Source organism: Hemicordylus capensis, chromosome 1 (genome assembly GCF_027244095.1).
Source record: "Hemicordylus capensis ecotype Gifberg chromosome 1, rHemCap1.1.pri, whole genome shotgun sequence".
Taxonomy (NCBI): Eukaryota; Metazoa; Chordata; class Lepidosauria; order Squamata; family Cordylidae; genus Hemicordylus; species Hemicordylus capensis.
Genome location: NC_069657.1, coordinates 158,458,510 through 158,485,226, shown reverse-complemented (window position 1 = coordinate 158,485,226; position 26,717 = coordinate 158,458,510). Strand labels below are relative to the sequence as shown.

The window sequence follows — 26,717 nt, the reverse complement described above, 5'->3', positions numbered from 1 at the left end:
TAAAGACACCGGCCAAATTCTGGACCGATCCGGAGGCCTTTTGCATGGCCCCGGACCGGTCCATGCACACCCCTAGAAAGGTACCACCAAGGTCAGGAGGACGCCAGCATAGCTACCAAGTAGAGTCAGGGAAGCTATAAAAGGGAAGAAGACTTCCTTCAGAAAATGGAAGTCCTGCCCAAATGAACAGAGAACAGAAAGGTACAGAAACTCTGATAAAGGAAATGCAAGGAGACAATAAGGGATGCAAAAAGAGAATTTGAGGAGCATATTGCTAGAAGTGTCAAGGGGAATAACAAAAACTAGGGATGTGCACAGAACTGGCTGGCCCAGTTCGGTCCGGCACTCTTTCGAACCCCACCCCCAGACCGGTTCGGTCCAGGAGGGTGGGTTCACAATTTTTTTTTAAAAAAAAACAGCAGTTTTACTGTATCCCCTTTGGGGGAGTTCCTTGGGGTGGCAGGGGTGGTGGTCCGTGGAGGTTCCCCCTCCCCCCACTGGCCTCCGTTATCACCACCAGCAGCCTATTCAGCCGGGTTTTTTTGCCCATTCAGGCCTTCGAACTTCGGCATGGTGGCCATTTCGGACATCGCCATGCCTGCACAATTGGCCTCTGAGAGGCATGGCATGACCCAGGCCAATCAGAGGCCAATTGCGCAGGCACAGCGGTGTCCAAAATGGATGCTGTGCTGAAGTTTGAATGGGCTACTGGTGGTGATAACAGAGGCTGGTGGGGGGAGGGGGATATTTAAAAAATTCATAAAGCCCCCGAACAGTCGGGGTGTTCAGTCTGGGGTTGGCCAAACCTGTTCGGTCCGCCGAACCTGTTCGATGTCAAGCCGGTTTGCACATCCCTAACAAAAACTTTAAATATATCAGAAGCAGAACACCTGCCAGGGAGGCTGTAAGGCCCTTAGATGATGAGGGCATGAAAGGGATTATTAAGGAGGACAAGGAGATTGCAGAGACGCTGAATGAGTTCTTTGCATCTGTCTTCACAGCAGAAGATACTGACCATATACCCTCTCTGGTACTGAGCTTTTCAGGTTTAGCAGCTGAAGAACTGGACAATTTGAGGTGACAAGGGAAGATGTTCTAAACTGTCTTGAAAAACTAAAAACTAACTAACAGCCAGGGCCAGATGGCATCCACCCAGGAGTTGTGAAGGAACTCAAATGTGAAATCTCCTAGCAAATGTGAAATCTCCTAGCAAAAATATGTAACTTGTCCCTACAATCAGGCTCTGTACAAGATGATGGGAAAGTAGCCAATGTAACATCGATTTTCAAAAAGGCATCTAGTGGGGATCTGGGAAATTACAGGCTGGTCAACTTAATTTTGGTGCATACTTAAGGACAAAATTGTTAAACATATAGAAGAAACAGCTTTGCTGAAGGAGAACCAGAATGGCTTCTACAAGGGCAAGTCTTGCCTCACTAATCTTCTGGAGTTCTTTGAGAGTGTCAACAGGCATGTGGATAAAGGTGATCTGGTTGACATAGTATCTTGAACTTCCAAAAAGCTTTTGATAAAGTTCCCCACCAAAGGCTCTTGAGTAAACTTAGCAGTCATAGGATAAGGGGAAAGGTTCATGTGTGGATCGGTAACTGGTTGAAGGATGAGAAACAGAGGGTAGGAATAAATGGACAGTTTTTACAGTGGAGAGAAGTTGGAAGAGGATTCCCCCAAGGATCGGTACTAGGACCAGTGCTCTTTAACTTGTTCATAAATGGTCTAGAAGTTGGGATAAGCAGTGATGTGGCCAGATTTGCAGATTACACAAAACTATATAAGGTAGTTAAATCCACAACAGACTGTGAGGAGCTGCAAAAAAGATCTCTCCAAACTGGGACGGTGGGCAACAAAATGGCAAATGCGGTTCAATGTAAGCAAGTGTAAAGTTATGCACATTGGGCAAAAAACCCCTGCCCCCCAACTTCACATATATGCTGATGGGATCTGAGCTGTCCTTGACTGACCAGGAGAGAGATCTTGGGGTCATAGTGGACAGCTCATTGAAATTGTCAATTCAATGTGCGGCAGCTGCAAAAAAGGCTAATTCCATGCTAGGAGTCATTAGGAAGGGGATTGAAAATAAAAATGCTAATATTATCATGCCTTTATACAAATCTATGGTGCAACCACATCTGGAGCACAGCTTTGGTCACTGTATCTTAAGAAGGATACTGTAGAACTAGAAAAGGCGCAGAAAAGAGCAACCAAGATGATCAGGGGCCTGGAGCACCTTCTTTATGAGGCTAGGCTCCAGCATCTGAGGCTCTTTACCTTGGAATAGAGGTGACTAAGGGGAGACATAATCGAGGTGTATAAAATTATGCATGGAGTGGAGAGTGTGGACAGAGAGAAATTTCACACACACACACACACACACACACACACACACACACACACACACACCCCCACTAGAACCAGAGATCATCCCATGAAACTAAGGTTGGGAAATGTAGGACTGACAAGAGGAAGTTCTTCTTCACAAACCGCATACTTAATCTATGGAATTTTTTGCTATGGGAAGTGGTGATGGCCACGAGCTAGGGTGACTTTAAAAGGAGCGTAAACAAATTCATGGAGGACAGGTCTATCAATGGCCACTAGCCTGGTGGCTGTCGGCCACCTCCAGCCTCAGAGGCACGATGCCTCTCAATACCAGTTGCAGGGGAGCAATAGCAAGAGATGGTATGCCCTTACCTCTTGCCTGTGGGCTCCCCAGAGGCATCTGGTGGACCACTGTGTGCAACAGGATGGTGGACTAGATAGGCCTTGGGCCTGATCCAGAAGGGCTGTCCTTATTAGGTTTGCCTATGTGTCACTCACTACAATTGTACTAAATTTGGTTCAAATCAAGTTCAAGTTAACCCATTTGCACATATCAAACATTTATGCTTTCAACATCTTGAATTGGGGTGGATGACTTCATCACAAACGATTTCATTCTGGTGTCTCTAAGTTTCCTACATCCCATATTGGTCCAGGCATCGCCAAGTTGATAGCAGAGGAGACACAGACACACACATAGAATGCCGGGTGATTAAAAAAAGCTTACCTTAAGGAAAGTAGGAGGGATGTGCACGGTGATTTGAAGATGAATTGATTCGAATCAAATCAGGTTGATTTGAATGATTCAACCTCAAATCAAATCACCATTGTCCTCAGCATAGATTCTAGAGGTCTAATCAAATAGATCCTGATTTGATTTGAGTCAATTTGTCAATTCAAACTGCCATTTTGCTTGCCCATTCTACTGCTTCAGGTTGGTTTTCTGTGGGGAGAGCAGATCTACTGATAGGTTTTCTGGGAGAGCAGGTCTACCCATTAGACCCAATTGGTAGACCAGCTCTCCCTAGAAAAACAGTGCAATTTGAACACTGTTTTTCTGGGAAGAGCAGCTCTATGGTCCAATTGGGTTTAGTGGGTAGACCTGCTCTCTGCTGAAAAACGGAATCAATTCACAAATTGCATAATCGAATACACTGGCAGGTGATTCGAGATTTTGTGATTCGATTCAAGGTTGAATTGAATAACAAAATTCAATTCATGCACACCCCTGGAAACACACAAAAATTATATCTATCTATCTATCTATCTATCTATCTATAATATCAGCAATAGAACACACTGAACTTTTCAGTTAAGGCTGCAATCTTATATACACTTACTTGGGAGAAAGTCTGATTGAAACTATTAGTACTTCTAAGTAGGCATGCATAGAATGCATTGCACTATAAAGCCAAAAGCCTTAAACATTACAATACTTGAGTAGACAGTGGTTTAGATCAAAATCAAGCTATCTTATCAGTTGCCCTATGGAGATCCCCTGCTGGCAAAAAACCAAGGCAACATTCCACAGGGGGATTACTTATTCTGAACCTCTCCCAGCCAACCTCCTGTGCTTCATCTGCCTTTCTCTAAGTCCAGTGGTTGAACAGAATAGTGACCACAGGTTTTGCTCCTTAACTCCACTTCTGCAAGCGCTAGAGCTTAGCTTTTTTCTTTTCAATGAAAGGTGGGAATCCAGGCAAGCTAATGGACTAACCAGGCACTGGGGAACATGGTTAAAATCTAGTAAATGCCCCAAAATCTGGGGGAGATGGTAACCTTAACAGCCTGCCACCCACTAGGCTATTTAGAGCTCTCGCTTCCCTCTCTCCTTATCTAGTACCTGGTAGCTGCCTTCGCTCTGTGCAACTGGCAATATAAAGGTTGTCAAATACTACTGTTTGCATGGTACCTCTGTATGGAGGAACAGCCCTCTATTCCTCCTAACCTTTTTACCGCTGCCATCAAGTGGCCTTTTGGTATGGCTGGATCCACTACAACAGCCCTTCACATTTATCAAAAATTTCAAAAAAACAAAAAACAAACCTCAGTAGTTTGGAAAGGCTTATAGGTATGGGGTGGAGACAAAACAAGCTCCTATTTTATTTTATTTTTAATAACAAGGAAGTTTACTTTTAGGAGAAAAATTGTTCAATTAAAAATTGTTTTACAGGGAAAAAACAAACAAACTCAAAACAGTTACTTACAGAGCAGGTCAAGGGAAATAACAAAGCTGGAGAAACATAATCACTACTGACTCTATATTGGTCCCTACTCAGAGTGTAGTAGTTAGAGTGCTGGACTAGGACCGAGGAGACCTGAGTTCAAATCCCCATTCAGCCATGATACTAGCTGGGTGACTCTGGGCCAGTCACTTCTCTCTCAGCCTAACCTACTTCACAGGGTTGTTGTGAGGAGAAACACAAGTATGTAGTACACCGCTCTGGGCTCCTTGGAGGAAGAGCGGGATATAAATGTAAATAATAAATAAATAATAAATAAATTTCTTCTCAGCTTTGGATTTGCTGGGCAGACTCTTTGTTCTGATTCTGGGGCTCAATCCAGCCTGGCTCTTCCTTTTCTTCCAGTGGTTTCAGCTAGGAGGCTTCTCTTCTTCTTGATGGCTGCTCACTCTCTGCATGGATTCACTGGATTCATTCTAGAAGACTTCCAGACTCTCTTCCTTCTTCTGCAACCTCCCGCTCTGACTTGCTCCAGCAGACTCTCTTGACCTCTTCTTCCAGGACTCTGAATTCCCTCTCTAAATGCTCCCAATATATACAGTTTCTTTAGCCCATCAGAACCTCAGCCCAGCCAATCAGAACAAATGAAAAATTCCCTCCATTTTAAAAAATCTCCCTCCCCACCAAAAAATCAACTGTCAAAATGCTTAAGCAAATGTGAAACAAGAATCAACTTCTGACCCTGCCATCCTTCTCCATGTACAGGGATTAGCAAGCACAGAAATCCTATTTACAATACTGCAGAGTTGTTCTGAATGTAATATAACACAATTCATGTATCAGGGCTTATTTACAAGAAGGTTTGGAAATAATAAATGATACAATAAAGCGGCTTATTTACAGAAACCCAAGAGGTTTAGGCCTTGTTCCTCCACACTGTGCTTTACCAATAAATACATTTTATTTCTGTGTTTCACAGGCCTTGAGTCTGTTGTTCTTCCAGGGTACCCTAACATTGGCATTTGATTGTGTCCAGGCTGTGATCCATTTTTTAATGCACACTTGCTTATTTGGTTTTCAAGCTAATCCTCCTAGTTTGTTCCTAAAAGTATAATTGCACACATGGATCGTGTACATCCATGAGCAAGAGTGGTTATAGTAGCTGTTCAGGATAATGATATTGGGATAGTGATATTGGAGCCTTCCTCTTCTGTCCCGTCTTCAGATGTCTGCCTTTTCTCACTCTCTTATATTTTTCAAAGCAGAGGTGCACCTAGGTAATTTTGGAGTGTAGACCTAGAGGCCTTTGGAGCCCCCCCCCCGCAAATTAAGGATCATCAAGCTCAGCCAGGTGACCACACCATCCAGGACAGACTAAAGAGGATTTGTGGCGGGGTGGGCTGTGGAGGCCCTGGACTTCGGCCTGGATGTCCAGGGGAAGAATGCCTCTGTTTGAATGTCTGCCTTTTTGGGGTAGCCATAGAACTTCATGTCCTTATCTTTGAGTTCCTGCCCTTGTGCTTTTGTTTTGTAACTATGAACAGGCCCTTTTTATTTTAGAAAGGGCTCATAGAATTAGTTTTCATTCAGTGTTATGCTCGTTCCTGAAACATAGGCAGCCGAGTCAGTCCATTGGTTCATCTAACTCAGTATTGCCTGCACTGACTGGCAGCAGTTCTCCAAGGTTACAAAGAGCTCTCTTTATCAGCCCTACCTGGAGATGCCAGAGATCGAACCTGGGTCTAGAGCATGCAAAACAGATGCTCTACCCAGGGGCGTAGCTAGGGGAGAGGGAGCCCGTGTTCACCCCTCTCTCCGGCGGCATCTTGGAGTGAGGGAGATAATGAAGAAAATAGGGAGAGGTGGAGCTGGGGGGATACACCCCTGGCCCTACTATTGAGCTATAGCCTCATATCCTAAGGGGAATATCTTATAGCATGCAGCACTTGCTGTATCCTATAAGATCCAAATGCAAACCAACGTGAATGCTCCTTAGCAAATGGGACAATTCATCCTTGCTACCATTAGACCAGTTTAATGAATGAAATATGTGAATAGTAAAGTCGCATCTCTGAGCTCATGCAGAGTGCATTTCCTTCACAAACAAGCAACCAAGCCAGCCTCAGTCCCCACACAGCTGATATTTAAGAAAGTAGGTAGCTCTCTTTTCCTAAAGTACTGACCATGACAATGTCTTATTTCCAGTAATAGGATTCAGCCTTGGAATATTTGAAATACGGAATGACTTTTGCAGCATCCGTTTCCTTCACCACTAACTGCAGCTATAGCCCTCATACATTGTTTTTAATTAATGTTTTGCTTTGTAATCTTGTTGTAAACCGCCCAGAGACGTAAGTTTTGGGCGGTGTAAAAATATGATAAATAAATAAAATAAATACATCTGGAATACGGGGTCAGTACTTCTGAGGCAGAAGTTCAGGCGGCCCTAGCCGTGAAATGGTGAGCTTTGAGGATTAAGCCTCCCTGTTGCAGCCTGTATTTGGGAATACCTGGGAAACCAAAACCCTCAGTCAGCCCTGAGGGCAGCCTGGCACTGAGTTAATCCAAGTTAGTGTCAATCCCTGACACGCGGCAATTCTCCTGGAGAAGGATAAGACTTTGTGAGAACCACTTTGTAGTACACTCATAATAATCTTCTTCTATATATTTATTTCTCTAAGACGTACCCGTGGCTAATCCCATGCGTGGCAGCTCTTGTGAGAGTTTGTGAGCAGCTGCTGATTAGCCACGGGGACGGGGGAGAAAATGGCAGTGGTGGTGCCAGGCTGGGGATAAAACGGTGGCGGAGGTCAGCTGGTGAAGGGCAAGTGGCGGCTGGCAGGAGGTGGTGGCCGGAGGGCAAGTGGTGGCCAGCCAGAGGCATACACGCAGGAGGTGGTGGCCGGAGGGCAAGTGGTGGCCAGCCAGAGGCAGACACGCAGGAGGTGGTGGCCGGAGGGCAAGTGGTGGCCAGCCAGAGGCAGACACGCAGGAGGTGGTGGCCGGAGGGCAAGTGGTGGCCAGCCAGAGGCAGACACGCAGGAGGTGGTGGCCGGAGGGCAAGTGGTGGCCAGCCAGAGGCAGACACGCAGGAGGTGGTGGCCGGAGGGCAAGTGGTGGCCAGCCAGAGGCAGACATGGAGAGCAAGTGGCGGCCAGGCCAGCCAGCCACAGAGGGCAAAGAGCTGGTGGAGGTGGGGGTGGGGAGAGAATGAACTGGGACTAGGGGGTGGAGATCGAAATGGGGCTGATGTAGGGAGAACTAGGGGTGCAGATGCTCTGCGCCAGGTCAGCTAGTGACCATGGAATTGGGGTAGGTGTCATTCTTCCAGGATGGGCTTGGATGGATTATCCAGGAATCTGCTTGAATCTCCAGGGGGCTCTTGGAAGCAGTCCTAAAGATTCCTTGAAATGGAGAAAAATATCGGGGCCGGGATTTTCCAGGAACAGCTTCGGCCCGTCTGCAACTAACTCTAAGCTTCAGTAACCTTTTCTTTGGGGTGGGAGGGGAGGACGGGGATACTTCTGAAGAAGTCCGCCTCAGCCACGCTGCGCAGCTCCCTTCGTGGTGGTGAGGTAATAATCTCTCCTCTCCCAACTCCACTTCTGTAGCTCCTCCTCCTCCTCGACTTCTCCACCTGTGCCGGGGGCAGCCCCGCATTGCCGCCCAGAGTTGTGGCAGAGACTGAGGCGTCGGTGGCGGGGCGGGCGGGCGGGGGGGAGGAAGGAGGAAAGAGGTCCTAGCGCCTGGGAGCGGCTAAGCAGCGGATCACGCGGCTGGCCAATAAAAGCGCGCGGAGCTCCGCCGGCCGGCCGTCGAGTGCCTGCTGCCCTTGGAGCCTCGCTTTGACTTAGCAGCAGTCTCGGGTTCGCAGCCCGCCTCGTGTAGGGATTTTGCTGGGTTCAAGGCTGCTCGGTGAAGCAGAAGGAAGATGCTGTTTTGGCACACGCAGCCGGAGCATTACAACCAGCACCCGACAGGCAGCTACCTGCGGTGAGTGAGCCCCCGAGCCTGTCCGCCCCAGACTCGCAACGCTGGGCGGAACAAGGCGCGCGAGTCTCGTCGCGCCCCAAAGGAAAAATGCAGTTGTCCGACTTGCGGGCTGGCGTTGCAGCCAGCTAGGAGTGCCCTGCAGAAAGCGATGCTCTCTTCGGTGTTGGAAAGAGACTCCATGGTCTCCCTGCTGTTAGGCTGTTCAGGAGAGGAGGGGGTCCAGGTTTTTGGCAGGCTTCAGGGGCAGAGGAGAGTCTTGGAGGGCGGCGGCGAGGTCTGCCATCCCATTAGGAATTTGGAAAGGAGGCAGGGACGGGCCATATGTGCGGTAAGGTAGTGGCAGGAGAGGCGAGAGCCCCGGTCCGGAAACCGAACGGGGGGCGTTATGGATCAGGGGCAAGCACGGCGGTGCTAGTGCGGCGGGCTTCGAGCCAAATAAGACGATGATCTCGGTGTACCTGGCGCCTGAAAGTTCCATCAGCGATACACACAGGTCCTGCTGCACAAGCGGGTTCTTCTATTCACATCTTTGCAAGAATATCGCGGTTTCGTCGATGTAATGTGTCAAGCGGCTCAGTTCCGAGGGTCTGCGAAGCAGCAGGAATACTGTACAGTTAAGAGAAACGCCCTATATCGGGCAGCAGCGATGTAGAACGATGCTAAGAGGCATCATCTCACATTGCACCCGGGAGATGGCAATGGCAAACCCCTCCTGTATTCTACCAAAGAAAACCACATGGCGCTGTGGTCGCCAGGAGTCGACACTGACTCGACAGCACAACTTGACTTTATGAGGCATCTTGTATAATAGGGATGATTAAGGAGCACGCCTTTGAGGGGTTTTTGGATAGCCCTATATTTGCATGTTACGTTTAACGTGTGAACAATCTGCATACACAGGGTTTGTTGTCTGGGCATATGTACCATTATTCACGCATATATAGCTGTTTGGGCGATCCGTGCTCTGTGCATTTTCAAAGATTCCACTCATATTGTTAAGTGAACATAAGAAGATTCCACTCATAAGTGAACATGCGTACAAGTCAGTCCCATGAAAATATGTGTATGTATGTACATGCACATACAAAGTCTCATATTCAGCAGTGAGATTGGGAATATGTATTCTAATCTGCATGGGTGATTGACTACAGAGTTATGACAGTGATATTTAGTCAGGATTAGTTAGTCCGATATTGTGTACAGGTAGTTATAGTGCTAGAGTGCAGTGCACTTTCCAAATGTTTTTATTGCATGTCGTGAGAGAATAAGGATTGCTGTTGCATGTTAATGGCAGTGAGGGCATTAATTAGGATTAATTAGGGCCTAATTAGGAAATTGTTGTTTTTCTGTATTACTGTAGAATGAAAAAGATGTACTATCTGTGGCATTAATTCAGTCCAGGTCTTTCCAAAGTTCTGCCCTTGCTATAGAAATATCCAAAGTTCTGCACTTGCCTATAGAAATGGATGATTGAACACCTCTGGGAATTTTGTGCAGCAGGCATTGATGTGGGGTGTCAGCCCTCTGTTGTGCTTTTTGTTGATAGATTTTAAGATGGAGCATCACCTGCCCTGCTTGGTCCCAAATAAGTGTCCTTATTTGACCCAGCCAAAACTGTCTTTTTGGGTAACTCTGACACTTATTTTATTTGTATCTCTGTAAACCGCTTTGGGATCTTTTGTTGAAAAGTGGTATATAATATTCATCTTTATCTCTTCTTCACACACAACAAGCAATTTCAGAGGAGGACGTGATTTAGATCAGGAAAACTGTTGAGGGGAATAGTTAAATACCTCTCACCCAATATTGATGCTCTGATGAAAGTTCAGAGCCCCCCCGCCCCCGGTTGCTTTAAAGTAAAAATAAAATCATTGGGAGATCCAGTCACAGATCTGTCTGTAACACATAGTTTGGACAACCAATTCCAATCCAACAGAAGATCATTTAGCTTGAGAACAAAATGATTCCCAAAATCATCTTATTTTAGTCATCATATTTTTATACCACCTGATATGTACATCTCTAGGCAGTGTACAAAATGTTAACTTCCAGGAGCATTTCCAAAGGGCTTTTAGCCCACTTCTCCAGAATGGAGGGTGAGCATTTACATATCAGCCAGATTTATCCAGAAGTCCCTGCAAGCTATTGGGAACACTCCTCCAGGATGATTCAGATTTTTCATTAGGCATTGGAATGTAGCCAGATTTATGTTTGGGGTAAAGAAATCCACTTTTTGTGCTGGGTTTTGGGGGCAAATTTGAACCCACAGTAAAGTCTGCTGTCTAAAAATGCTCCAGTTGATAGAACATAAGAGAATGAGCTATCTCACTATGAGGGACTGGAAGAGTTCACAAGTGGGATGAGCTTAGCATAGTCCCCAAACTATATGCTATTTAAGAACATGGTGCATGCACTAACATGAGAACCAGAGGGAGTGCTACGGGTTAACAAAGAGAGCGGAGGAAGCCTTCACTCAATTAGGTTGCTGTCTTAACTGCTTACTAACACATAGGTGGGGGCTACTATTCCAGTGTGCTGCTCAGATTTTCATTTTGTGGGACTGGAGCAGTTTTCCTGGGCATGTCCTGTAGATTTCTTAGAGTAGATACAGAATATAGAACCAGTCTCCAAAGTGGAAGCTGCAAACATTGCTAATGGGATAGCTCTGCATCAAGTTGGATGCAGGAAGCATCTGAGAGGAAAATACAAGCCCAAGCTTTGGTGATGGCTCCCACCTGAAGGGACTTCTTGGTGGAGTGAGAAGGGGGTCCACTATCAGCCCTATCCATGCATGATTTTACAATGATTCAACCACCAGATCCCTACAACGAAGGAAACCCTTGTTACAATTGTGGATAAAAAGGGCATTTTTGACTGGAATGCCCATATCTTCAAAGGAACCATGAGCAGAGAACCTTCAGTGCTGTTAAGAGTTATCCCCAACTCCCTCTTGCTATATATAAATACACCAAGGTCAATCTTTAACTAAATTCCATGCATTTGGTACTGTTGTAAGATCCACGTTGTTAGCTGGATACGCATCCTCCTCCTACTTTGTTTCCTGCTACTTTTGCCCTTTCCATCTGTATGTTTTGCTGTCCTGCATTGACTGACATACTTCCTAGAAAGCTATTTTTAAACAAAAACCACACACTTTTGGTTTGGCTTGTATTAACTCTGTCCAGATTTCTTGAGTTTAGCCAATCTTGAGCTACGATGAGGAGAAATAGCTCTGTTTCTTCTTAAGAAACTCTGTTTCTTTTTTGTGGGGGGCAACTTTGAGAAGATTTTGCAGTGGGTCCTGGCAGAAGTGTCCTGTGTCAGCAAAGCACTGACAAAGTCTTCCAGGCAAGGAAGACAAAACACAAAAGAACTGAAAAATAAATAATGTATAAAATAGATTATTTAGAATTACAATACCTATAACATATTCATAATACAATAAAGTGTACAAAAGATCGTTCAAGAATAGAACCAGTATTACAAAAAAGTAACGATACATATATACTGGAGGGCTGTGGGCCACCTCCAGCCTCAAAGGCAGGATGCCTCTGAGTACCAGTTGCAGGGGAGTAACAGCAGGTCTGCCCTCAACTCATGCCTGTGGCTTCCAGCGGCATCTGGTGGGCCACTGTGCGAAACAGGATGCTGGACTAGATGGGCCTTGGGCCTGATCCAGAAGGGCCATTTTTATGTTCTTATGCTCTTACTCCACAGTTCTACCAATAGATAGTCCATGCCTAGGACAAAATCAGATATCCTGGTATTGGTCAATTCCATAATTCTAAGCAGTAGTGTACTGGAAGGGCAGGATATAAATATTTTAGATAAATAAAATAATAAATAAATAAATAATGATCCAATGGTGCATTCCTGTTGTAAGTTCTAGAGCTACTCTACAGAGCAAAGGAATTTTACTTCTGGTAGGACCATTGGTGGTTTACTTGATCTGGTGGATACAATGAAGTTAGTAACAATGAAGCCTGTATTTTGAAGCAACTTCACTGAAGAATGCCTTTTTTTTGGCTGAAATTCATCTGGTGATTCATAAGGACAGCAGTTTTGTTAACACTTGGACTACTTCAACTCCAGAACTTAAAACAGGAATACACCATTGGATTCTTTATGGAATTGACTGATACCAGGATATCTGATTATGTCCTAGGCATGGACTAACTGTTTATGGAATCGTGGAGTATATTTGGGTTCTTTTGTGTTTTGTCTTGGTATATGTGGACCTAGTCACAGGACCTTTTTTTTTTTTTGCTCCAGGCAAGGAAGGCACCAGTTATTTAAGGATATGAGAAGTGTGTGATCTTGCCCCCTCCCCCCAATTCATTTAGATGATTCAATCATTTTCAGTCACTTTACTTAGCCTGGTTAATCCAGTTTATTCTGCCTTACTTCCAGACTGGCCACATTTTATTTAAATGTTTTAATTTAAGCCAAAGAGACATTGGGCAATGTAAGCTTGGAAGTGGAAGATATAAAATCTGTATTCCAGCCCTTCCCAATAAAAAGCTATACTTAAAATAGCTGGAGGTGGGGAAGCTCTTTGAAACCATGTTATTTGTGCCTTCTTCTGAACAATGTCTAGCATCCTGTTGGCATTCAATAATGTTATTAGTACTAATGAATATCCAGCTGATTCTGTGCGTTATCAGCCACCCCAAGGTTTTAGGGCAGGGGCTGGCCTTGTTGCCACAGTTGATCCCGGAAACCACCTCTGTGCCCATAGTCTTTGTGTCATGGCAGGAAAATGACTCTCAGGATCCTCTACCCAGGGACGGCAGTTTCCAGAGGAGCCCCAGAAACCTGGAGTTAGCCCTGCCATCCTCTCAGAGACTTAGAGCACACATTGTTCCTCCAGAACACCTAACATCTCTCAGGTTCCACATATTGAAGCCTAGATCAGACTGTATGTGGGGGCTTCCATACCAGAATGGAAGGAAAGATTCCTACACATTGAAAACTAGCATGTTTGAAGGAAGACTAGAAGAGAATGCTTTCCCCTAGCATCTGTGGGGACATCTTTATATGGAGGAGCATTCCGTCATGTGAGCCTCCACCTCAGGGTGGATTTGATTTAAATCACTAGTCATAAGACTAGATTTAAATCATGTTTTTTTTACATAAAGACTCATTCTTGCTGGTATAATCTTAATATTTACAACCAGATGAAGGTTTCATTTTTGGTCCTGTTCTAGCTAGAAAAATTGCCCAAAATAATCTTACAGAAACCTCTGGAAGAGCATGACATTGTGAATGGATTAATGGAATTCATTTACCAAAAAATCCAGACATTGCATATATACAGCCTCATGCTACATAATTAAAAACTAATCCTTATTGCATGATGAATAACCTTTAGACTGTAATGTATCTTAAATAGAAAATTATCTTTAGATAGATTTTTCCTCAAAAAGCATTTTATTTTTAAAAAGTCTGATTTAAATTTTAAAAAAATCTGATTTAAATTTTAAAAATCCAATTTATTTTTATTTTTAAAAAATCATTGATTTTTATCCTCCCTGCTCCACCTGCAGACAGATGTAGTAAAACCTAGAGAAGTTTTGTTTGCGGTCTCGAGTGCCTATTGTTATGAACTAGTAAATGGACCTGTGTATTGGATATGTATGCTACAGAGTGACTTATGTGTTGACACTGTTGCTCTAGTTAGTTGCTGGTAAATGGGTTGTGTTGGACAGCCTGGGGAGAACTGGTTCAAATCATCCAGTCAGTTTCATAACTTTGTGGTAAATTTTGACCAGTCACAATCTCTGTCTAAACTACCATATGGTGCTGTGTGAACAGCAGAAAAGGGGCAATGGTAAACCACTCCTGTACTCTACCAAAGAAAATCACATGGCTCTGTAGTCACCAGGAGTTGACACTGACTTGACGACAGCACAACTTGACCTTTATGTACACTACCTGAACTCTGTGGAGGTAAGGCAGGGATACAAATATAAGTTTGGATCCAAAGATCCACCTGTGTGTGTAGAAACATGCTCCCCCTGCCCCTTTTTAGCTACAGTTCCCTGTCCCATATTGTTTCAGAGGATCATCCAACCCCTGTCAAAGGATGCTTCAGATCCTTGCTTCAGAGGATCAGCCACCCTTAAAGGGGCACAAAAGTCCTCATTGGGAAGATATCAGCCCCCCACCTGTGTGGTCTTGGATACAAGCCATAATTTTTTAAAAATGAATAAAATAACACACCACAGTATCTCAAATACTCTTAAAATACCCTATTGCTTTACAGTGTAGTCTTGAATATAGCTAGGTGAAGGCCACAGAACCCTATTGTGACTCTTACCCTCACTAAGGAAATGATTTTGTTCCAGCTGCTTCCCTTAAAAGCAGAAATGGCACACTTGTTCTAACAGTGCTCATCATCTGCTCAGGAGAGAAGTGATGGAAGGACTGTATCTTGGCCTTTCCCCCCTGTATCTTGGCCCTTTTCACTAAGACTGCAATCCCACACATTTACTAGAAAGCAATTGAACTCACTAGGTCTGAACCTCTGACTAAGAACTGTGCTCTAAACACAGTTGGAGGCATGGTCCTCTTCTATGCTTTCACCTTGATTATTCTGCATTGTGTTTTCAGCACACTATAATCTGAACAAAACGGGCTTCTATATGAGTGGTTCAACATGAGTTTTAAAAATGTCATTGTTTTTCATGCAGGTGTGTTGTGTGACACACGAAGTATCTTTGTGTGTTGTGGTTTTGCTGCATTTGGATCATTACAGAGTGACTTTCACATGACATGAGACTCATTTAATCATTTAGGGATAGTGGAGAAAGGGACACTCATTACCCTTCACCTCTATGGGCAATCTGGTCTTTAAAACAGCTAATGGTCCCACTGGCAGTAAAAGCTTAAAACATGGCTGGGGGCACTTATTTTCCATGATCAGTTGAATGAAGGCATGCATTTATGAGTTCCTTACCAAGCTGTGACATGTTAGAGCTTGTCTGGATTACCGGACAATCTAATTAATCGCCATGAGCTAGGGAAAGCCATGCAGCTACATAATTATGGCAACCTCTCTTGTGCTCCTAATGTGCTATACCTGCAAAATTGCAATCCACTGCTAAATAAGTGGTGCATTTACATAATTGGAGTGGCACTGAATTTTTTGCTTTGCCATAGTATATATGGAACCCATGAGTCAAAATATGTGTGTAGGTGGGTTATAGATAAAATCTGCTATCCAGAGATGTTACCATTAGATATAGGTTTTGTGGTGATGCGTTTTCCCCACTCATTAGCAGAGGAGCCTTGTTAGGGCAGAAAATTGCACGTACAATGGCTTCAGTTGTGCGTTAGCAGCTGATTGCATGTCAAGGCAATAGATCAGAACTACTAATGCACACTTGAATGGGTTTTTAGTGCAGGGGAATAGTGTGCACTAGCCAGATTCTTCTGGCTCTATTTTTGTGCTCTTACAGGGCTCATACTTTGGTATTTGGGTAAAACTCATGCTATTGCCTAGATCTATTCCCAGTGCAGCCCAGAGCCTTACCATGGTAGCTGTTGCTTCTAACCTGCTTGAGCAGCATTGCCGGGTTCAGACTCTGCCTTTAGGCAGTGTGTATTGTCTTATGTAAACTACTCTGAACTAGTCTACCAGTTGTAGTTTCTCTCATTGCTGGTGCTCTTCAGTGGGGAAATGCCACACTTGGTGAAACTCTCAGTTCTCTACAACTCTGAAAAGCGCAGGAGTTCTCGGTTTTGGACCTGACAACTGTAGCTGCTGGATTTTGCAGGCTAGGGCAGAAAATTAAACATTGACTTAACTACTGTTTTGTCTTTGGAGCTGGTACACAAAAATTATACATGTACTCCTTCCTTTGGACTTAAGTCACCTGGGTGACATTTAAGTAAGCAAAAATGGCTTTTAACACAAGGTAATTGTGCACCTGAATGCTACATACAGATTTGCAGAGACTATGCTTTTGCAAATAATGCAAACCTTGATGATATTGACAATATAAATTTTGACAGGTTTACTATCTGAGCAAGAAAAAAAAAGGAGAGAGAAGATAGAGGCAAAACTGAAAGAAACAGCATTAGGTGGTCCTTGGAATTAGAACTGTGACATAAACTTGATTGTAAAAATAACTTTCCGGATTCTTTAAAAGTTATGTGAAACTTATTGTGCAACATATATTTAACCAGTGGTATGATGTTTGTGCAAATATAAATATCTTCATTCTCACTATTTGAAGCCTTACTTTGGTTCCAGCACCTGTGGACTCCATCAGCATCTAACTGTGCTACTGCAGAACAAACTATGTGGGGCTAACTAGCAAAAGTCTTTGAGGATCTGAGAAGGTAGACGGGAGACTGGCGACTTGATGTGCGTGTGCTAGAGAGAATACTCCAGGGTTCAAGCAACTGTCTTGAGTGTTGAGGCACTTCTACTAGTACTGCTGTGCAGAACGGGGTTTAAGACTTTGAACTGACATCTTTGGGAGGGGAAGGGCCAGTTCTGTATTCCGGAGTTCTGCCTCCCCTCCTTTCAGATGCATCTGGGATGGAGAACTGTGTAATTTTGTGTTGCACAATATTATTTGCAACTTTATCCAGCCCTTGTGAGGTGGCAGCAGGGCTACACATCTAAAATGTTCTCAAACAAATGAAATGCCTCAAAGTGATGGTCACAGGCAGGGTGTAAAAATGGCTACAGAAAATGGCTGTAGAAGGGTGCTCTGCTGCTCTTGGGGATCACACTGTCTCTGTTTGCTGTGGGAGTGGTGTGTGGGGGGTACCTCCCACCCTCTTGGAATAATCTTGTCTCTTTAGCCCAGGGCTATACATCTTCAGCCCTCCAGATATTGTTGCACTACAACTCCCATCTTCCCTAGCCACAGAAGTCAAACATTGGGGATGATGGGAGTTGTAGTGCAACAGCAGCTAGCAGGCTGAAGTTGTGTAGCCCTGCTTTAGCCCTATGGCATGCTAATCTAGCTGCTCTGCCAGGGTGCCTATTTAAAACATGCATATGGCTTTTCATACCACCTACCCAGCAGGTAACCTAGAGCACAGATTCTCTAACACAATTCTAATATGTTTTCCTAAGAAAAGGGTGCATGTATGTGGAGTTGCTAAAGTCTCCCTGAAGTTTAAAGAGGACTAATGTAGCTTTAGTATTTTCCAGTGAATTCCATTGCTTCTTTGTCCCAGTATGCCCCTATGTAGTGCCCAGATATCCTTCTCTAAATGAAGGCTGAAACACTAGTCACATTCACTTCAGCATAAGCTTGGAGTAGAGGACTGTGATGGCTTTCTCCACTTGTGTTAAGTCTCAAGTCTGCTTCATACATTATAGATTGCTGCTGTTTTTAAGATGTTGCAGGAGTGCATTGCTTGAGAGAGAGAGTTCATTCTCTAATTAGTAGTTTCCTTGGGGGCTCTTTGAACTGAAAAGCAGGTTATATATGAAATAAGACAAATCTAAATGTGCAAATATGATGAACACATGTATTGTACAGATGCACATTTTGGGGAGCTGTGATTGGTTGAGTAATATCTACTTCATAGTATCCTGGTTTGCTTCTGTGTAATGTGTGAAATGACCCTTTAAAATGCTGAAGACAAGACCAAGCAGCATTAGCATCACGTCAGGGCTTAAAATATAAATGTTTATGTTGAAATGTGTTGTTCATCCAATCTGAGGATAGGTTCTGTGTAACTCAGATCCTGTGTGGTGAACATTGGTTGGTCCTAACTTAAAAAACAACAACAACATTTTGCTGAGGCTGTGAATCATGTTCTGATAATTCAATATGAGAATTCAAAATTCCCTAACTTTAAGACCAGTGTGAACAATACATCCAATAGATCTCCCATGGACCCGAGTCTGGATTTTAAAGGAGAGAGAAGGGTACAAGACAACATGGGTTTGCAGCCTGCTTTTATGAGGGAGATGCTGTATATGACAAATATTTATATAATGCTTTCCAACGAAAGTTCCCAAAGTGGTTTACATAGATATAAATAAATAAGGGCTCACAATCTAAAAAAGAAACACAAGTTAGACACCAGCAACAGCCACTGGAGGGATGCTGTGCTGGGGCTGGACGGGGCCTCCAAGTGGCTTACGGAGGGGGGAAAAAGATGATTCCCTGTCCCCAAAGGGCTTGCAATCTAAAACTCAACAAAACCAAAAGCAGACATGGAGCAGTTGCTTCTAGGCATTCTTTACTGATGTTGTGCTGTGCCCAGGTTCTGATCTAAGCATCTAGAGAGAACTTATTTGCTTGTAATTGTCTGGCCCAGAACCTTTTCCTTTAATGTGTTGTCGGAAAGGAGAATAGAGACTGAACACACAATGAGGTCATTCTCACAACCAGCCCTACCCGGGTGGGTCAGGACAAACCCAGGTAGGACTGGTTGTGAGAACCCCTGGGTTCGTTCTTGATCCCACCACTCCTCCCCTGGGTAGCCCTCAGATTTCAAACTAAAAGTGAGGGAGGAGGTCAAGCGTGCACCCCCTACCTCACTTTCTAGCTGTGTGCGTTGCCATGCTGCTGGCAGCCATCTTCATTGTAGAGCCCAAGCCAGGGGGAAGAGCGGCCAGGCAGTGCAGAACGCCCCCTATGCACTGTGCTGCTTGTGTGGTGGATTGTGGGATACCTGGTGGCCTGGCTTCCTTCCCCCTTCCTGATCACCATGTGTCTCGTGTGGATGTGCAGGCGGCAGAGCCCTGATTGGGCTCTGGTCATCTGAGGGAAGGCAAGTAGGACTATGATCATGGTGACTGTAAAGGCCAAACTGTGCACAGATGCTCAGCCACATGTAGCTTTTCCCAGGGTGTTTTTTTCTTTTAACAAAATTGAGCTTCTACAGTCTGGTGGCAGGGGAAGGTCTTCCGTCCTCTGGCATGTTTTTCCCTTACTAAAAGCTGCTGAGAGGAACAGTTCTTAGAAAACTGCTGGAGTAGGGATAGGAATTGCTTCCCCCCCACACTGGCTTTCTACTGGAGACTGCAGTCCTTTTGTGGCTACTTTTTTTTTTTTTAAGGAAAAGACGGCAGAGAGTAAAACTACACATGACTGGGCTGCACGTGTAGTTTGGGCACAAGGTTGCTAAAAGCATCTGAATGCAGTGAAGACCTTTTAGTCAGGACACACAGTACCAGGAAAGCTTAAAGCTACAGCTGAAGCGACCTTTAGCTTTATTTCTCCATAAAATGACATGGCAGAGTTTCAGCTAAGGACTCTTAACATGCTTATAGGCATGTTCTGTTTAATGGGCTCAGCCGGCTCCCTCATCTCTCCCACCCTGATGTTGAGAAAGCAAAACAACAAGTGAATGATTAAGCTGTGCAGAAGCAGGGCAAACATCTTCTTGACCTAATTTCCAATCCATGTCTTAGATAGCCTATCTTGACGCTTATATGTGTGCATGGCATGAAATCATGAAGCAGTTGCTTCCGTAACTGGAATATAAATAGGTTCCATGTGATTGTGGATAGAAATGTGCACAGAAGACAAATGTCTTCCTTTGCTGCCGATAGCCACTTTATTTTAATACCTGTTTTTCAACATAGAAACAGCAACAACAAATATTTATATACCACTTTTCAACAAAAGTTTCCAAAGCGGTTTAATTAGAGAAATAATAAGATGGATCCCTGTCCCCAAAGGGCTCACAACCTGAAAGAGCTGTAAGAAATGTAAGATAGGCACCAGTCAAGGAAGACATTTGATTGTATTCACATGGGTCTGAATTGGGATTGAGGGTTCCTATCACACTAGTGTTAATTAACAAAATTCTTCTAGCTCAGTGCATGTTAGCAAACAACTGTTGCAGTTGTCAGTTACCACTGTACTTACCTTATTTACACAGAGTACTGAGGAAGGTGGACCAGTGACCTGACTCGGTACAAGGCAGCTTCCTATGTTTTTATGACTGGCCTTATCATCCAATGACCTTGGTAAACTGTCTAGGACAGCTCTTTGGTTGGAGAAGCCAGTGGAAAAGGCGTTCCTTTCCATATTTTCCTTGACACATGTGCTTTTGTCACTTAGGGTGCAGTTTCTGTATACTATATTGCTGTCTTGTTGGTGGCTAATCTCCCCTACTGGCTCATCTAATGCCAGTCTTGTATTCGGTTCTTCCTTAAATTTATTTATTACCGAACAAAGCAAAAACATTGAGATCTTGATTTTTAGATGTGGAATGCATTACTTAATTTTGAGTTGACTTTTTAATACCTGTTCTAGTCAAAGCTCTTGGATATGCCTATTGAATATATTTGTATGTATTTGCCTCTATAAAATTTTTGATAGGAAGCAAATTCGAAAGTCATCTTAACAACATGCAGTGCAGCAATTTGATTGAAATCCAGGTTGTTAACTTTATGTACAAGAAAAAAAAATGCCTGCTGATTGCTCTTGCTCAAGCTGGAAGAAACTCTTACCTTTTTAATGGTAACTCTGAACTATTGGTGACAGACATCTTTAAATACAGTTTCTGGTGATGGATGTGGTAGTAGGTGAATTGCTTTGAACTGGGAATTAAGGGGTAACTTCAGAAGGGGTAACTTCTGGTAGGATCAGTTGAAGATAGGAGGAGGAAGATCTTACTTTTAGGTGGAAAAGGTGAGATGTGTAGTGTTGTCAAGGACAACTGAATAGACTGAATTGTGTGTTTGGGAAAGGTTTTCAGAAAAAGTCTTTGCCCTTTATTTAGCTGAATTTCTCCTGCAGTTCTTAGCTGTAAAAAGACAATTTCCCAGCAAAGTATTGTTTAAACTCCTGTTTACAAAGGACAGACTTTAAAGCTGTAAAAGTCCTACTTAAAGTCCTATTTCCTTTTCCCTCCATCTCCGTGGTCTGTGTGTATATGTGAATACACATTCCTATGTTGCTTGATATAGAAATAGGAGTGAAGGTGATCTAAAGTATGTCTTCAGAATCTGGTGCAAATAGATGAAATATAGTGATGCTAAGCTTGAGATTTTACCACCACTAGTAGGCAATGGTAAACCCCTCCTGTATTCTGCCAAAGAAAACTACAGGGCTCTGTGGACTCCAGGAGTCAAAATCGACTTGATGGCACACTTTACTTTACTTTACAAACCCTTACTTTACAACACCTTTACTTTACCACCCCCAGTTAGTGGGGTTATTTGCACATAGTACTCAAAGCAGTTGGTCCTATATACATTCAGTATGAATCACAGCATGCTTGTATTGGGTGTTCTTAGTTGTCTCATAATCTGGACATAGCACAGATAATAGGTTATGCAGAACTATGATCAGTTCAAACCTGCTCTGGTACTACTAATTCTTTATTCTAATAAGAGCTTTCCTTGACTAACTGGGTATTTATTGTATTTTTCCCCCCCAGTGATGTCCTCACAGTGCCAATTTTTAAGCAGGAAGAACCTCAACTTTCCCCTGAAAATGATGCAAAGCTCCCTCCATTTCAATATGTGCTTTGTGCAGCCACTTCTCCTGCTGTGAAGCTTCATGAAGAGACCTTGACCTATCTCAACCAAGGTAGGACAACCACACACTTGACTAGCCAAAGGATCACTGCTTTCTAATGCTCTCCAGACAAAGGGAGGCAATCAAGAGAGATAAGTTTATTTGGTTGTTGACCAGCAAACATTTACAACAAAACAGTATGCATTTTACAAATAATGTAACAAAACCTGGCCATGCCAGTGATAATACCATTATCCACATTAGTTAAAAGATAATTTAAATAAAACTCATCAGACCGTCCAGGCAGATTATCTAACATAGGAGATATAAGTCTTGAACAGGGTTCACTATAAAAATAACAATGAAGAATAACATGCGTGGTGGATTCTATAACCCCTTTACCACATGGGCAAAGTCGTAAAGATAGCGGAACTCACTTGTACCTGCCTTCCAATACTGCTGTGGGAAGAACATTTAACGTGCTAGAGCGAGAGCTCGTCTAAATTTAGGAGCAAGCAGCACATCAAAATACTTAGCAAGTTTAAGATTGATAGCTTGACTCTCTAAGTATAAACCATGCTTGATCCATGCAGCTTCTTGTTGAACTTCTACGTCTCAAACATGTTGCTTAACTAACTTCCTGGCTTGCTCAATTCCTGCAGTAAACAGATCCTCTACGGAAAGGCCAAAAAGAGAAAATTTACCCAACACTACTCATTTCCAACTAGAGTTAAAACCATCCTTCATAACCAAAGAGGCCAAACACGTGGGAGGCAATCAAATTTCTTAGCCCCTTCTTGGTCCAAAGCCAAGTGCATGTGGACCTGGTTAGTGTAAGTATGAGAGACCATGGGAATAGCATGTACTCCACCCTGGGCTTGATAAGGAAGATGGAGATGGATCTTGACATAGTGAAAACAAGTTAATGCTCCCTAGGAAGTCAAGAATTGACTCCCCCCGCTCCCCCCAAGAGAGAGAGAGAGAGTGAGAGTGCAGTGCTTCATTAGTTTCATCTTTGGAGATGTTGAAATAGTCTGCTTTAATAAAAGGAACGAATAGCTGATTTCTAAATGGTTAGGTTTTATAGACTGTCTTTGGTTTGTGTTTCTTCAAATCCAACTACTTTCATATAACTGTCTGAGTTACTGAACTGAAAAGCGCCATGTAGTAGATAAGTGAACTTGGAATAGGAATATATGGGTTCAGGTTCTTGCTTGCCATACAGCTCACTGAGTAGCATTTGGCAAGTCCTGAGAGCCTTGTTCAGTCACTATTTCAGTTCCTGTTCCATACAGGAACACGCTAGCTAGCCTTGTCCCCTGTATCAGAGCCATTTGTAGCCATGCCCCCTGGTTCTCCCCAAGTGCAGCATTTGTCTGCAGAAGCAGACATGGCACCCAGAGGAGTGTGTGTGGCTATGGAGCATGTTGGCATGGGGATGTGATGAGCCAGCAAGATCCCATTCCCTCTGTATTCAATTACCATGTCCTCAGATGTATTAATAAGCATTGAGCAGGGCTCCTCTGTTCTTGACCTCATCTAACTCAGAGTTGTGTTAGTGGAGGGTAAATCGTGTTTTCCTATGTACACCACCCTGAGCTACTTAAAGGAAGGTTAGAATACAAAGGTAAAATATTTAGGGGTTGTGTTTTGACACAGCCTTTTTATATGACAGAACTTGGCATAATCTGTTTTTACAGAGAAATGTCACCACCAAGTTATGACTCAATTGTTAAGCATTCTAATAGGTGTGTGACTGGACAGGGGAAATAGTGAAGCAGCTTCATGAAATTCTTCTGTTTATTGCATTTCACATAGTTGTGTATCTGTTTTAATCTTATATGCATGCATCTCTACAAACCAGTACTCGCTGGTGACTTTTAAGTTTGGGGGGCTTTAAAAACCTCATATTGACACTTCCATTCCAAAAACTGGTTTGGAAATAATGTAATCCAAGAGGAGCAGGAAACTGTCAAAATTGTGATTGCTGTCCATGCTCTTGTGCAATGTAGTAAATAGAATTGCTGCATCTTTCCCCAATATGGGATGTTCCAGGTCCCCAAATGAAAACAACTTATGTCGCTCACTATCAAAAGAGGAAAGGAAGATAAGGAAAAGAATTGTGAGAAATTGTACTTCCTGTCGTCCTCCATTCCTGGGTAGCATATTTTTTTGCAGCCACTTCTCACCATTTTGCCATTTAAGCAAGGGCTCAGTTGTCTATGAAGCAGGAGTAGTAGTAGTAGAAGAAAGCCAAAAACGCTTTCTGGAGTGACATGGTAAGCATGGAAATAGCCCTACCATGGCTGGTTCTACTGCCTAAATACTCTGTGGACAGGTGTTGGCCACCAATTGACAGGGTCAGAAAAGAATTATTTTATTGGGATCCCCGATAGGCAAAAAGTCTGGAACCCAAAGTTCTTCTCATAATGCTTGTAGAGACTTGGTGCAGTGTTCTGATCACATGAATGCTGTAATGGCTGGTGTTTCTGTAGGGCAGGAATGGGCAGAGCAAAGTTAAATGGAATAGGACACTCGAGTGGGAAGCTTCTTTAAAAGGCCTCCGGGACTGTCAACTGTTCTGCCACTTGGAAAGATTGAGTACCATATCCCAAAAGATGCAGCTAAGGGCAGCAGTGATAGTTGTAGCATCAGCCTCTGCTTCACAGGATTTCCCTCCTTTTAACTGCCCAGTAAACTGGTGTTGGAAAGGTGCTACCATCCCCCAAATCCCTGCCTCCTAGTTGCCAAACTGTATGGAGATATAATAACGTTATGGCCTGTTTCCATCCCAGCATGCAGAATCCTGCGACCTGATGTATCTGTTACTGGAGCAGTGTTGGAGCCACTCGACCATGGCCTGGCCATGTGCTACTCTGGAAATATTTGTCGGGAAGAATCTCATGGCTTGGTTGAATGATGTAGTTCCTCCCCACACCTGCACCCCCCTCAACTGTTCATGCAACCCACATGGTTCTTCTCCACAAATACTACTAGACCCACATGTGGGAGAACCATATAGAAGCAGCTCTAGGATTGTATGAATCTGGCCTATGAATTTCAGCAGTCATTTTTTAATAAAGCAAGTTTTACTTTTCAGAACTGCAGATATTTTTGAAAATGTGGTGACAAGATGTGGCAAAATCAGAGCAGTTCTGGTATGTACTTAAAATTATCTTAAAGATACTCTTTAAGAGAATTGCATACCAGCACTGCTCTGATTCCTGAGCAGCACAAATATAATTCTCTGTAAATCACAAATGTAATATCTGTGATTGGAATTCCATAACCCAGAAGAGTTGATGCTTTGATGTCTTTCTCATTATTCAAGCACTGGCCAGGTATACATACTTTGGAACTTTATAGAATTTAATAGTTGAAAGGTCATCAAATACAACCTCGCTACCCTCAGCTATGATTCAGTAAATCTGCATCGTCCCGGATAGATACTAATCTATGCTTTCCTATAAAACTTCTGAGTAAATTTCCACTCCATGAATCATTTTACTTGCACTTGGGAAATTTTTCGTAACAATCAACCAAACTTCTATGACTAGGCAAAATAAAAAATCATGTGCATTTTGTACTTTAGACCATTTGTGTCCTATCTCCACACATCTGCCCCCACCCCCCAATGTTATAGGAGCAAAAAGTGTTCTCTTGTATCTTTGGACTTGACTATGATATAATAAAATTATAATTGCATCCTCCTTTAATCTCCTTTTTGCATGTACTAACTTCCTCGGCTTCAGCCTCTTTTCATTTGATATGAATTGCCTCTGTCTATACCAAAATGAGCAAATGAAAACTGATCATGGTAGCAGAGTTGTGTCTAAAGAAAACCCCAGGGCACCCTTGTCTGAGCCACTCCAGACTCCTCATCCACTTGAGTGCTGTGCCTGCCCCTGATGAAGGGTTTCTGCCCACCAGATTCTGCTGCCTTTCTGGAATCCCGAAAGCAGTAACTACTGCTGTCTTTTATCCCCATAAAACTTGAAGGGCAAGCCAACTCTGGGCAAGTGAATAGGTCCATTTTTCTGCAGTTGAAATATGCTGAGCCATTGCCCTGCAAGCAAAGAACTGTTTTTAACCTTCCTTTTTGGCTTTGAACTTTTCTGAATTCTGCACATAGTAAGAAACCTCACCCCAGGGGAACAGAACTGTGAAGTTGAAAGGGACATAATGACCCATTTAGTAGCAGGCCAACCACCTTCCCTGAGGCATGCAGTCCTATTAGCTGAGCCCTTCCAGCTCCAATTGCTTATGGAGTCTATGGGTGACTTGGAGCTCCAGAATGTAAATGTGAATGCGCGTGCAGTTTTGAAATCATGCAGTATGGATAGTGAGATCCACATTTGGTTCACGCCCACAGATATGTGTATGATTGTGGACACCCTCAGTCAGTTTTGCATTACTTTCTATTGCATGTGTGTCCATATCCATATTCTAGCATAACATAACAGATTATATGTGCATTCATGCAATTTGGCCTGGACTGAGTTTTCAAATAATTAAAAAACAAAACAAAACACCCCAAAACAACATTATTTTGAGTCCTCAACTCTTGCATAACAGAATTGTATAGTTTGCAGTTGTGATACAATTAAGGGTTCCCTATAGCGAAAAGTCCTAGGACTTATTTTAAGATATTTCTTTACTAATTACTTTGGAAAGGCAATTTGTAATTTATTTATTTTTGGTGGGAGGGATATTTAAACAGACTCTGCCTGTTTATTTTGGGAAGTGACTGAAT

At 43.4% G+C, this 26,717-nt stretch overlaps 1 protein-coding gene across 1 annotated transcript in view; it reads left to right on the top strand.

The window, feature by feature from the left end:
- The first annotated feature begins 8,255 nt into the window (after positions 1–8,255).
- Positions 8,256–26,717, top strand: part of TFCP2L1 (transcription factor CP2 like 1) — a 56,312-nt gene continuing 37,850 nt past the window's right edge. Inside the window, exons 1-2 of the mRNA XM_053287537.1 lie at positions 8,256–8,513; positions 21,885–22,036. Coding sequence (XP_053143512.1) covers positions 8,452–8,513; positions 21,885–22,036 — 214 coding nt within the window. The 5' untranslated portion in view covers positions 8,256–8,451. The remainder of the gene's footprint in view (positions 8,514–21,884; positions 22,037–26,717) is intronic.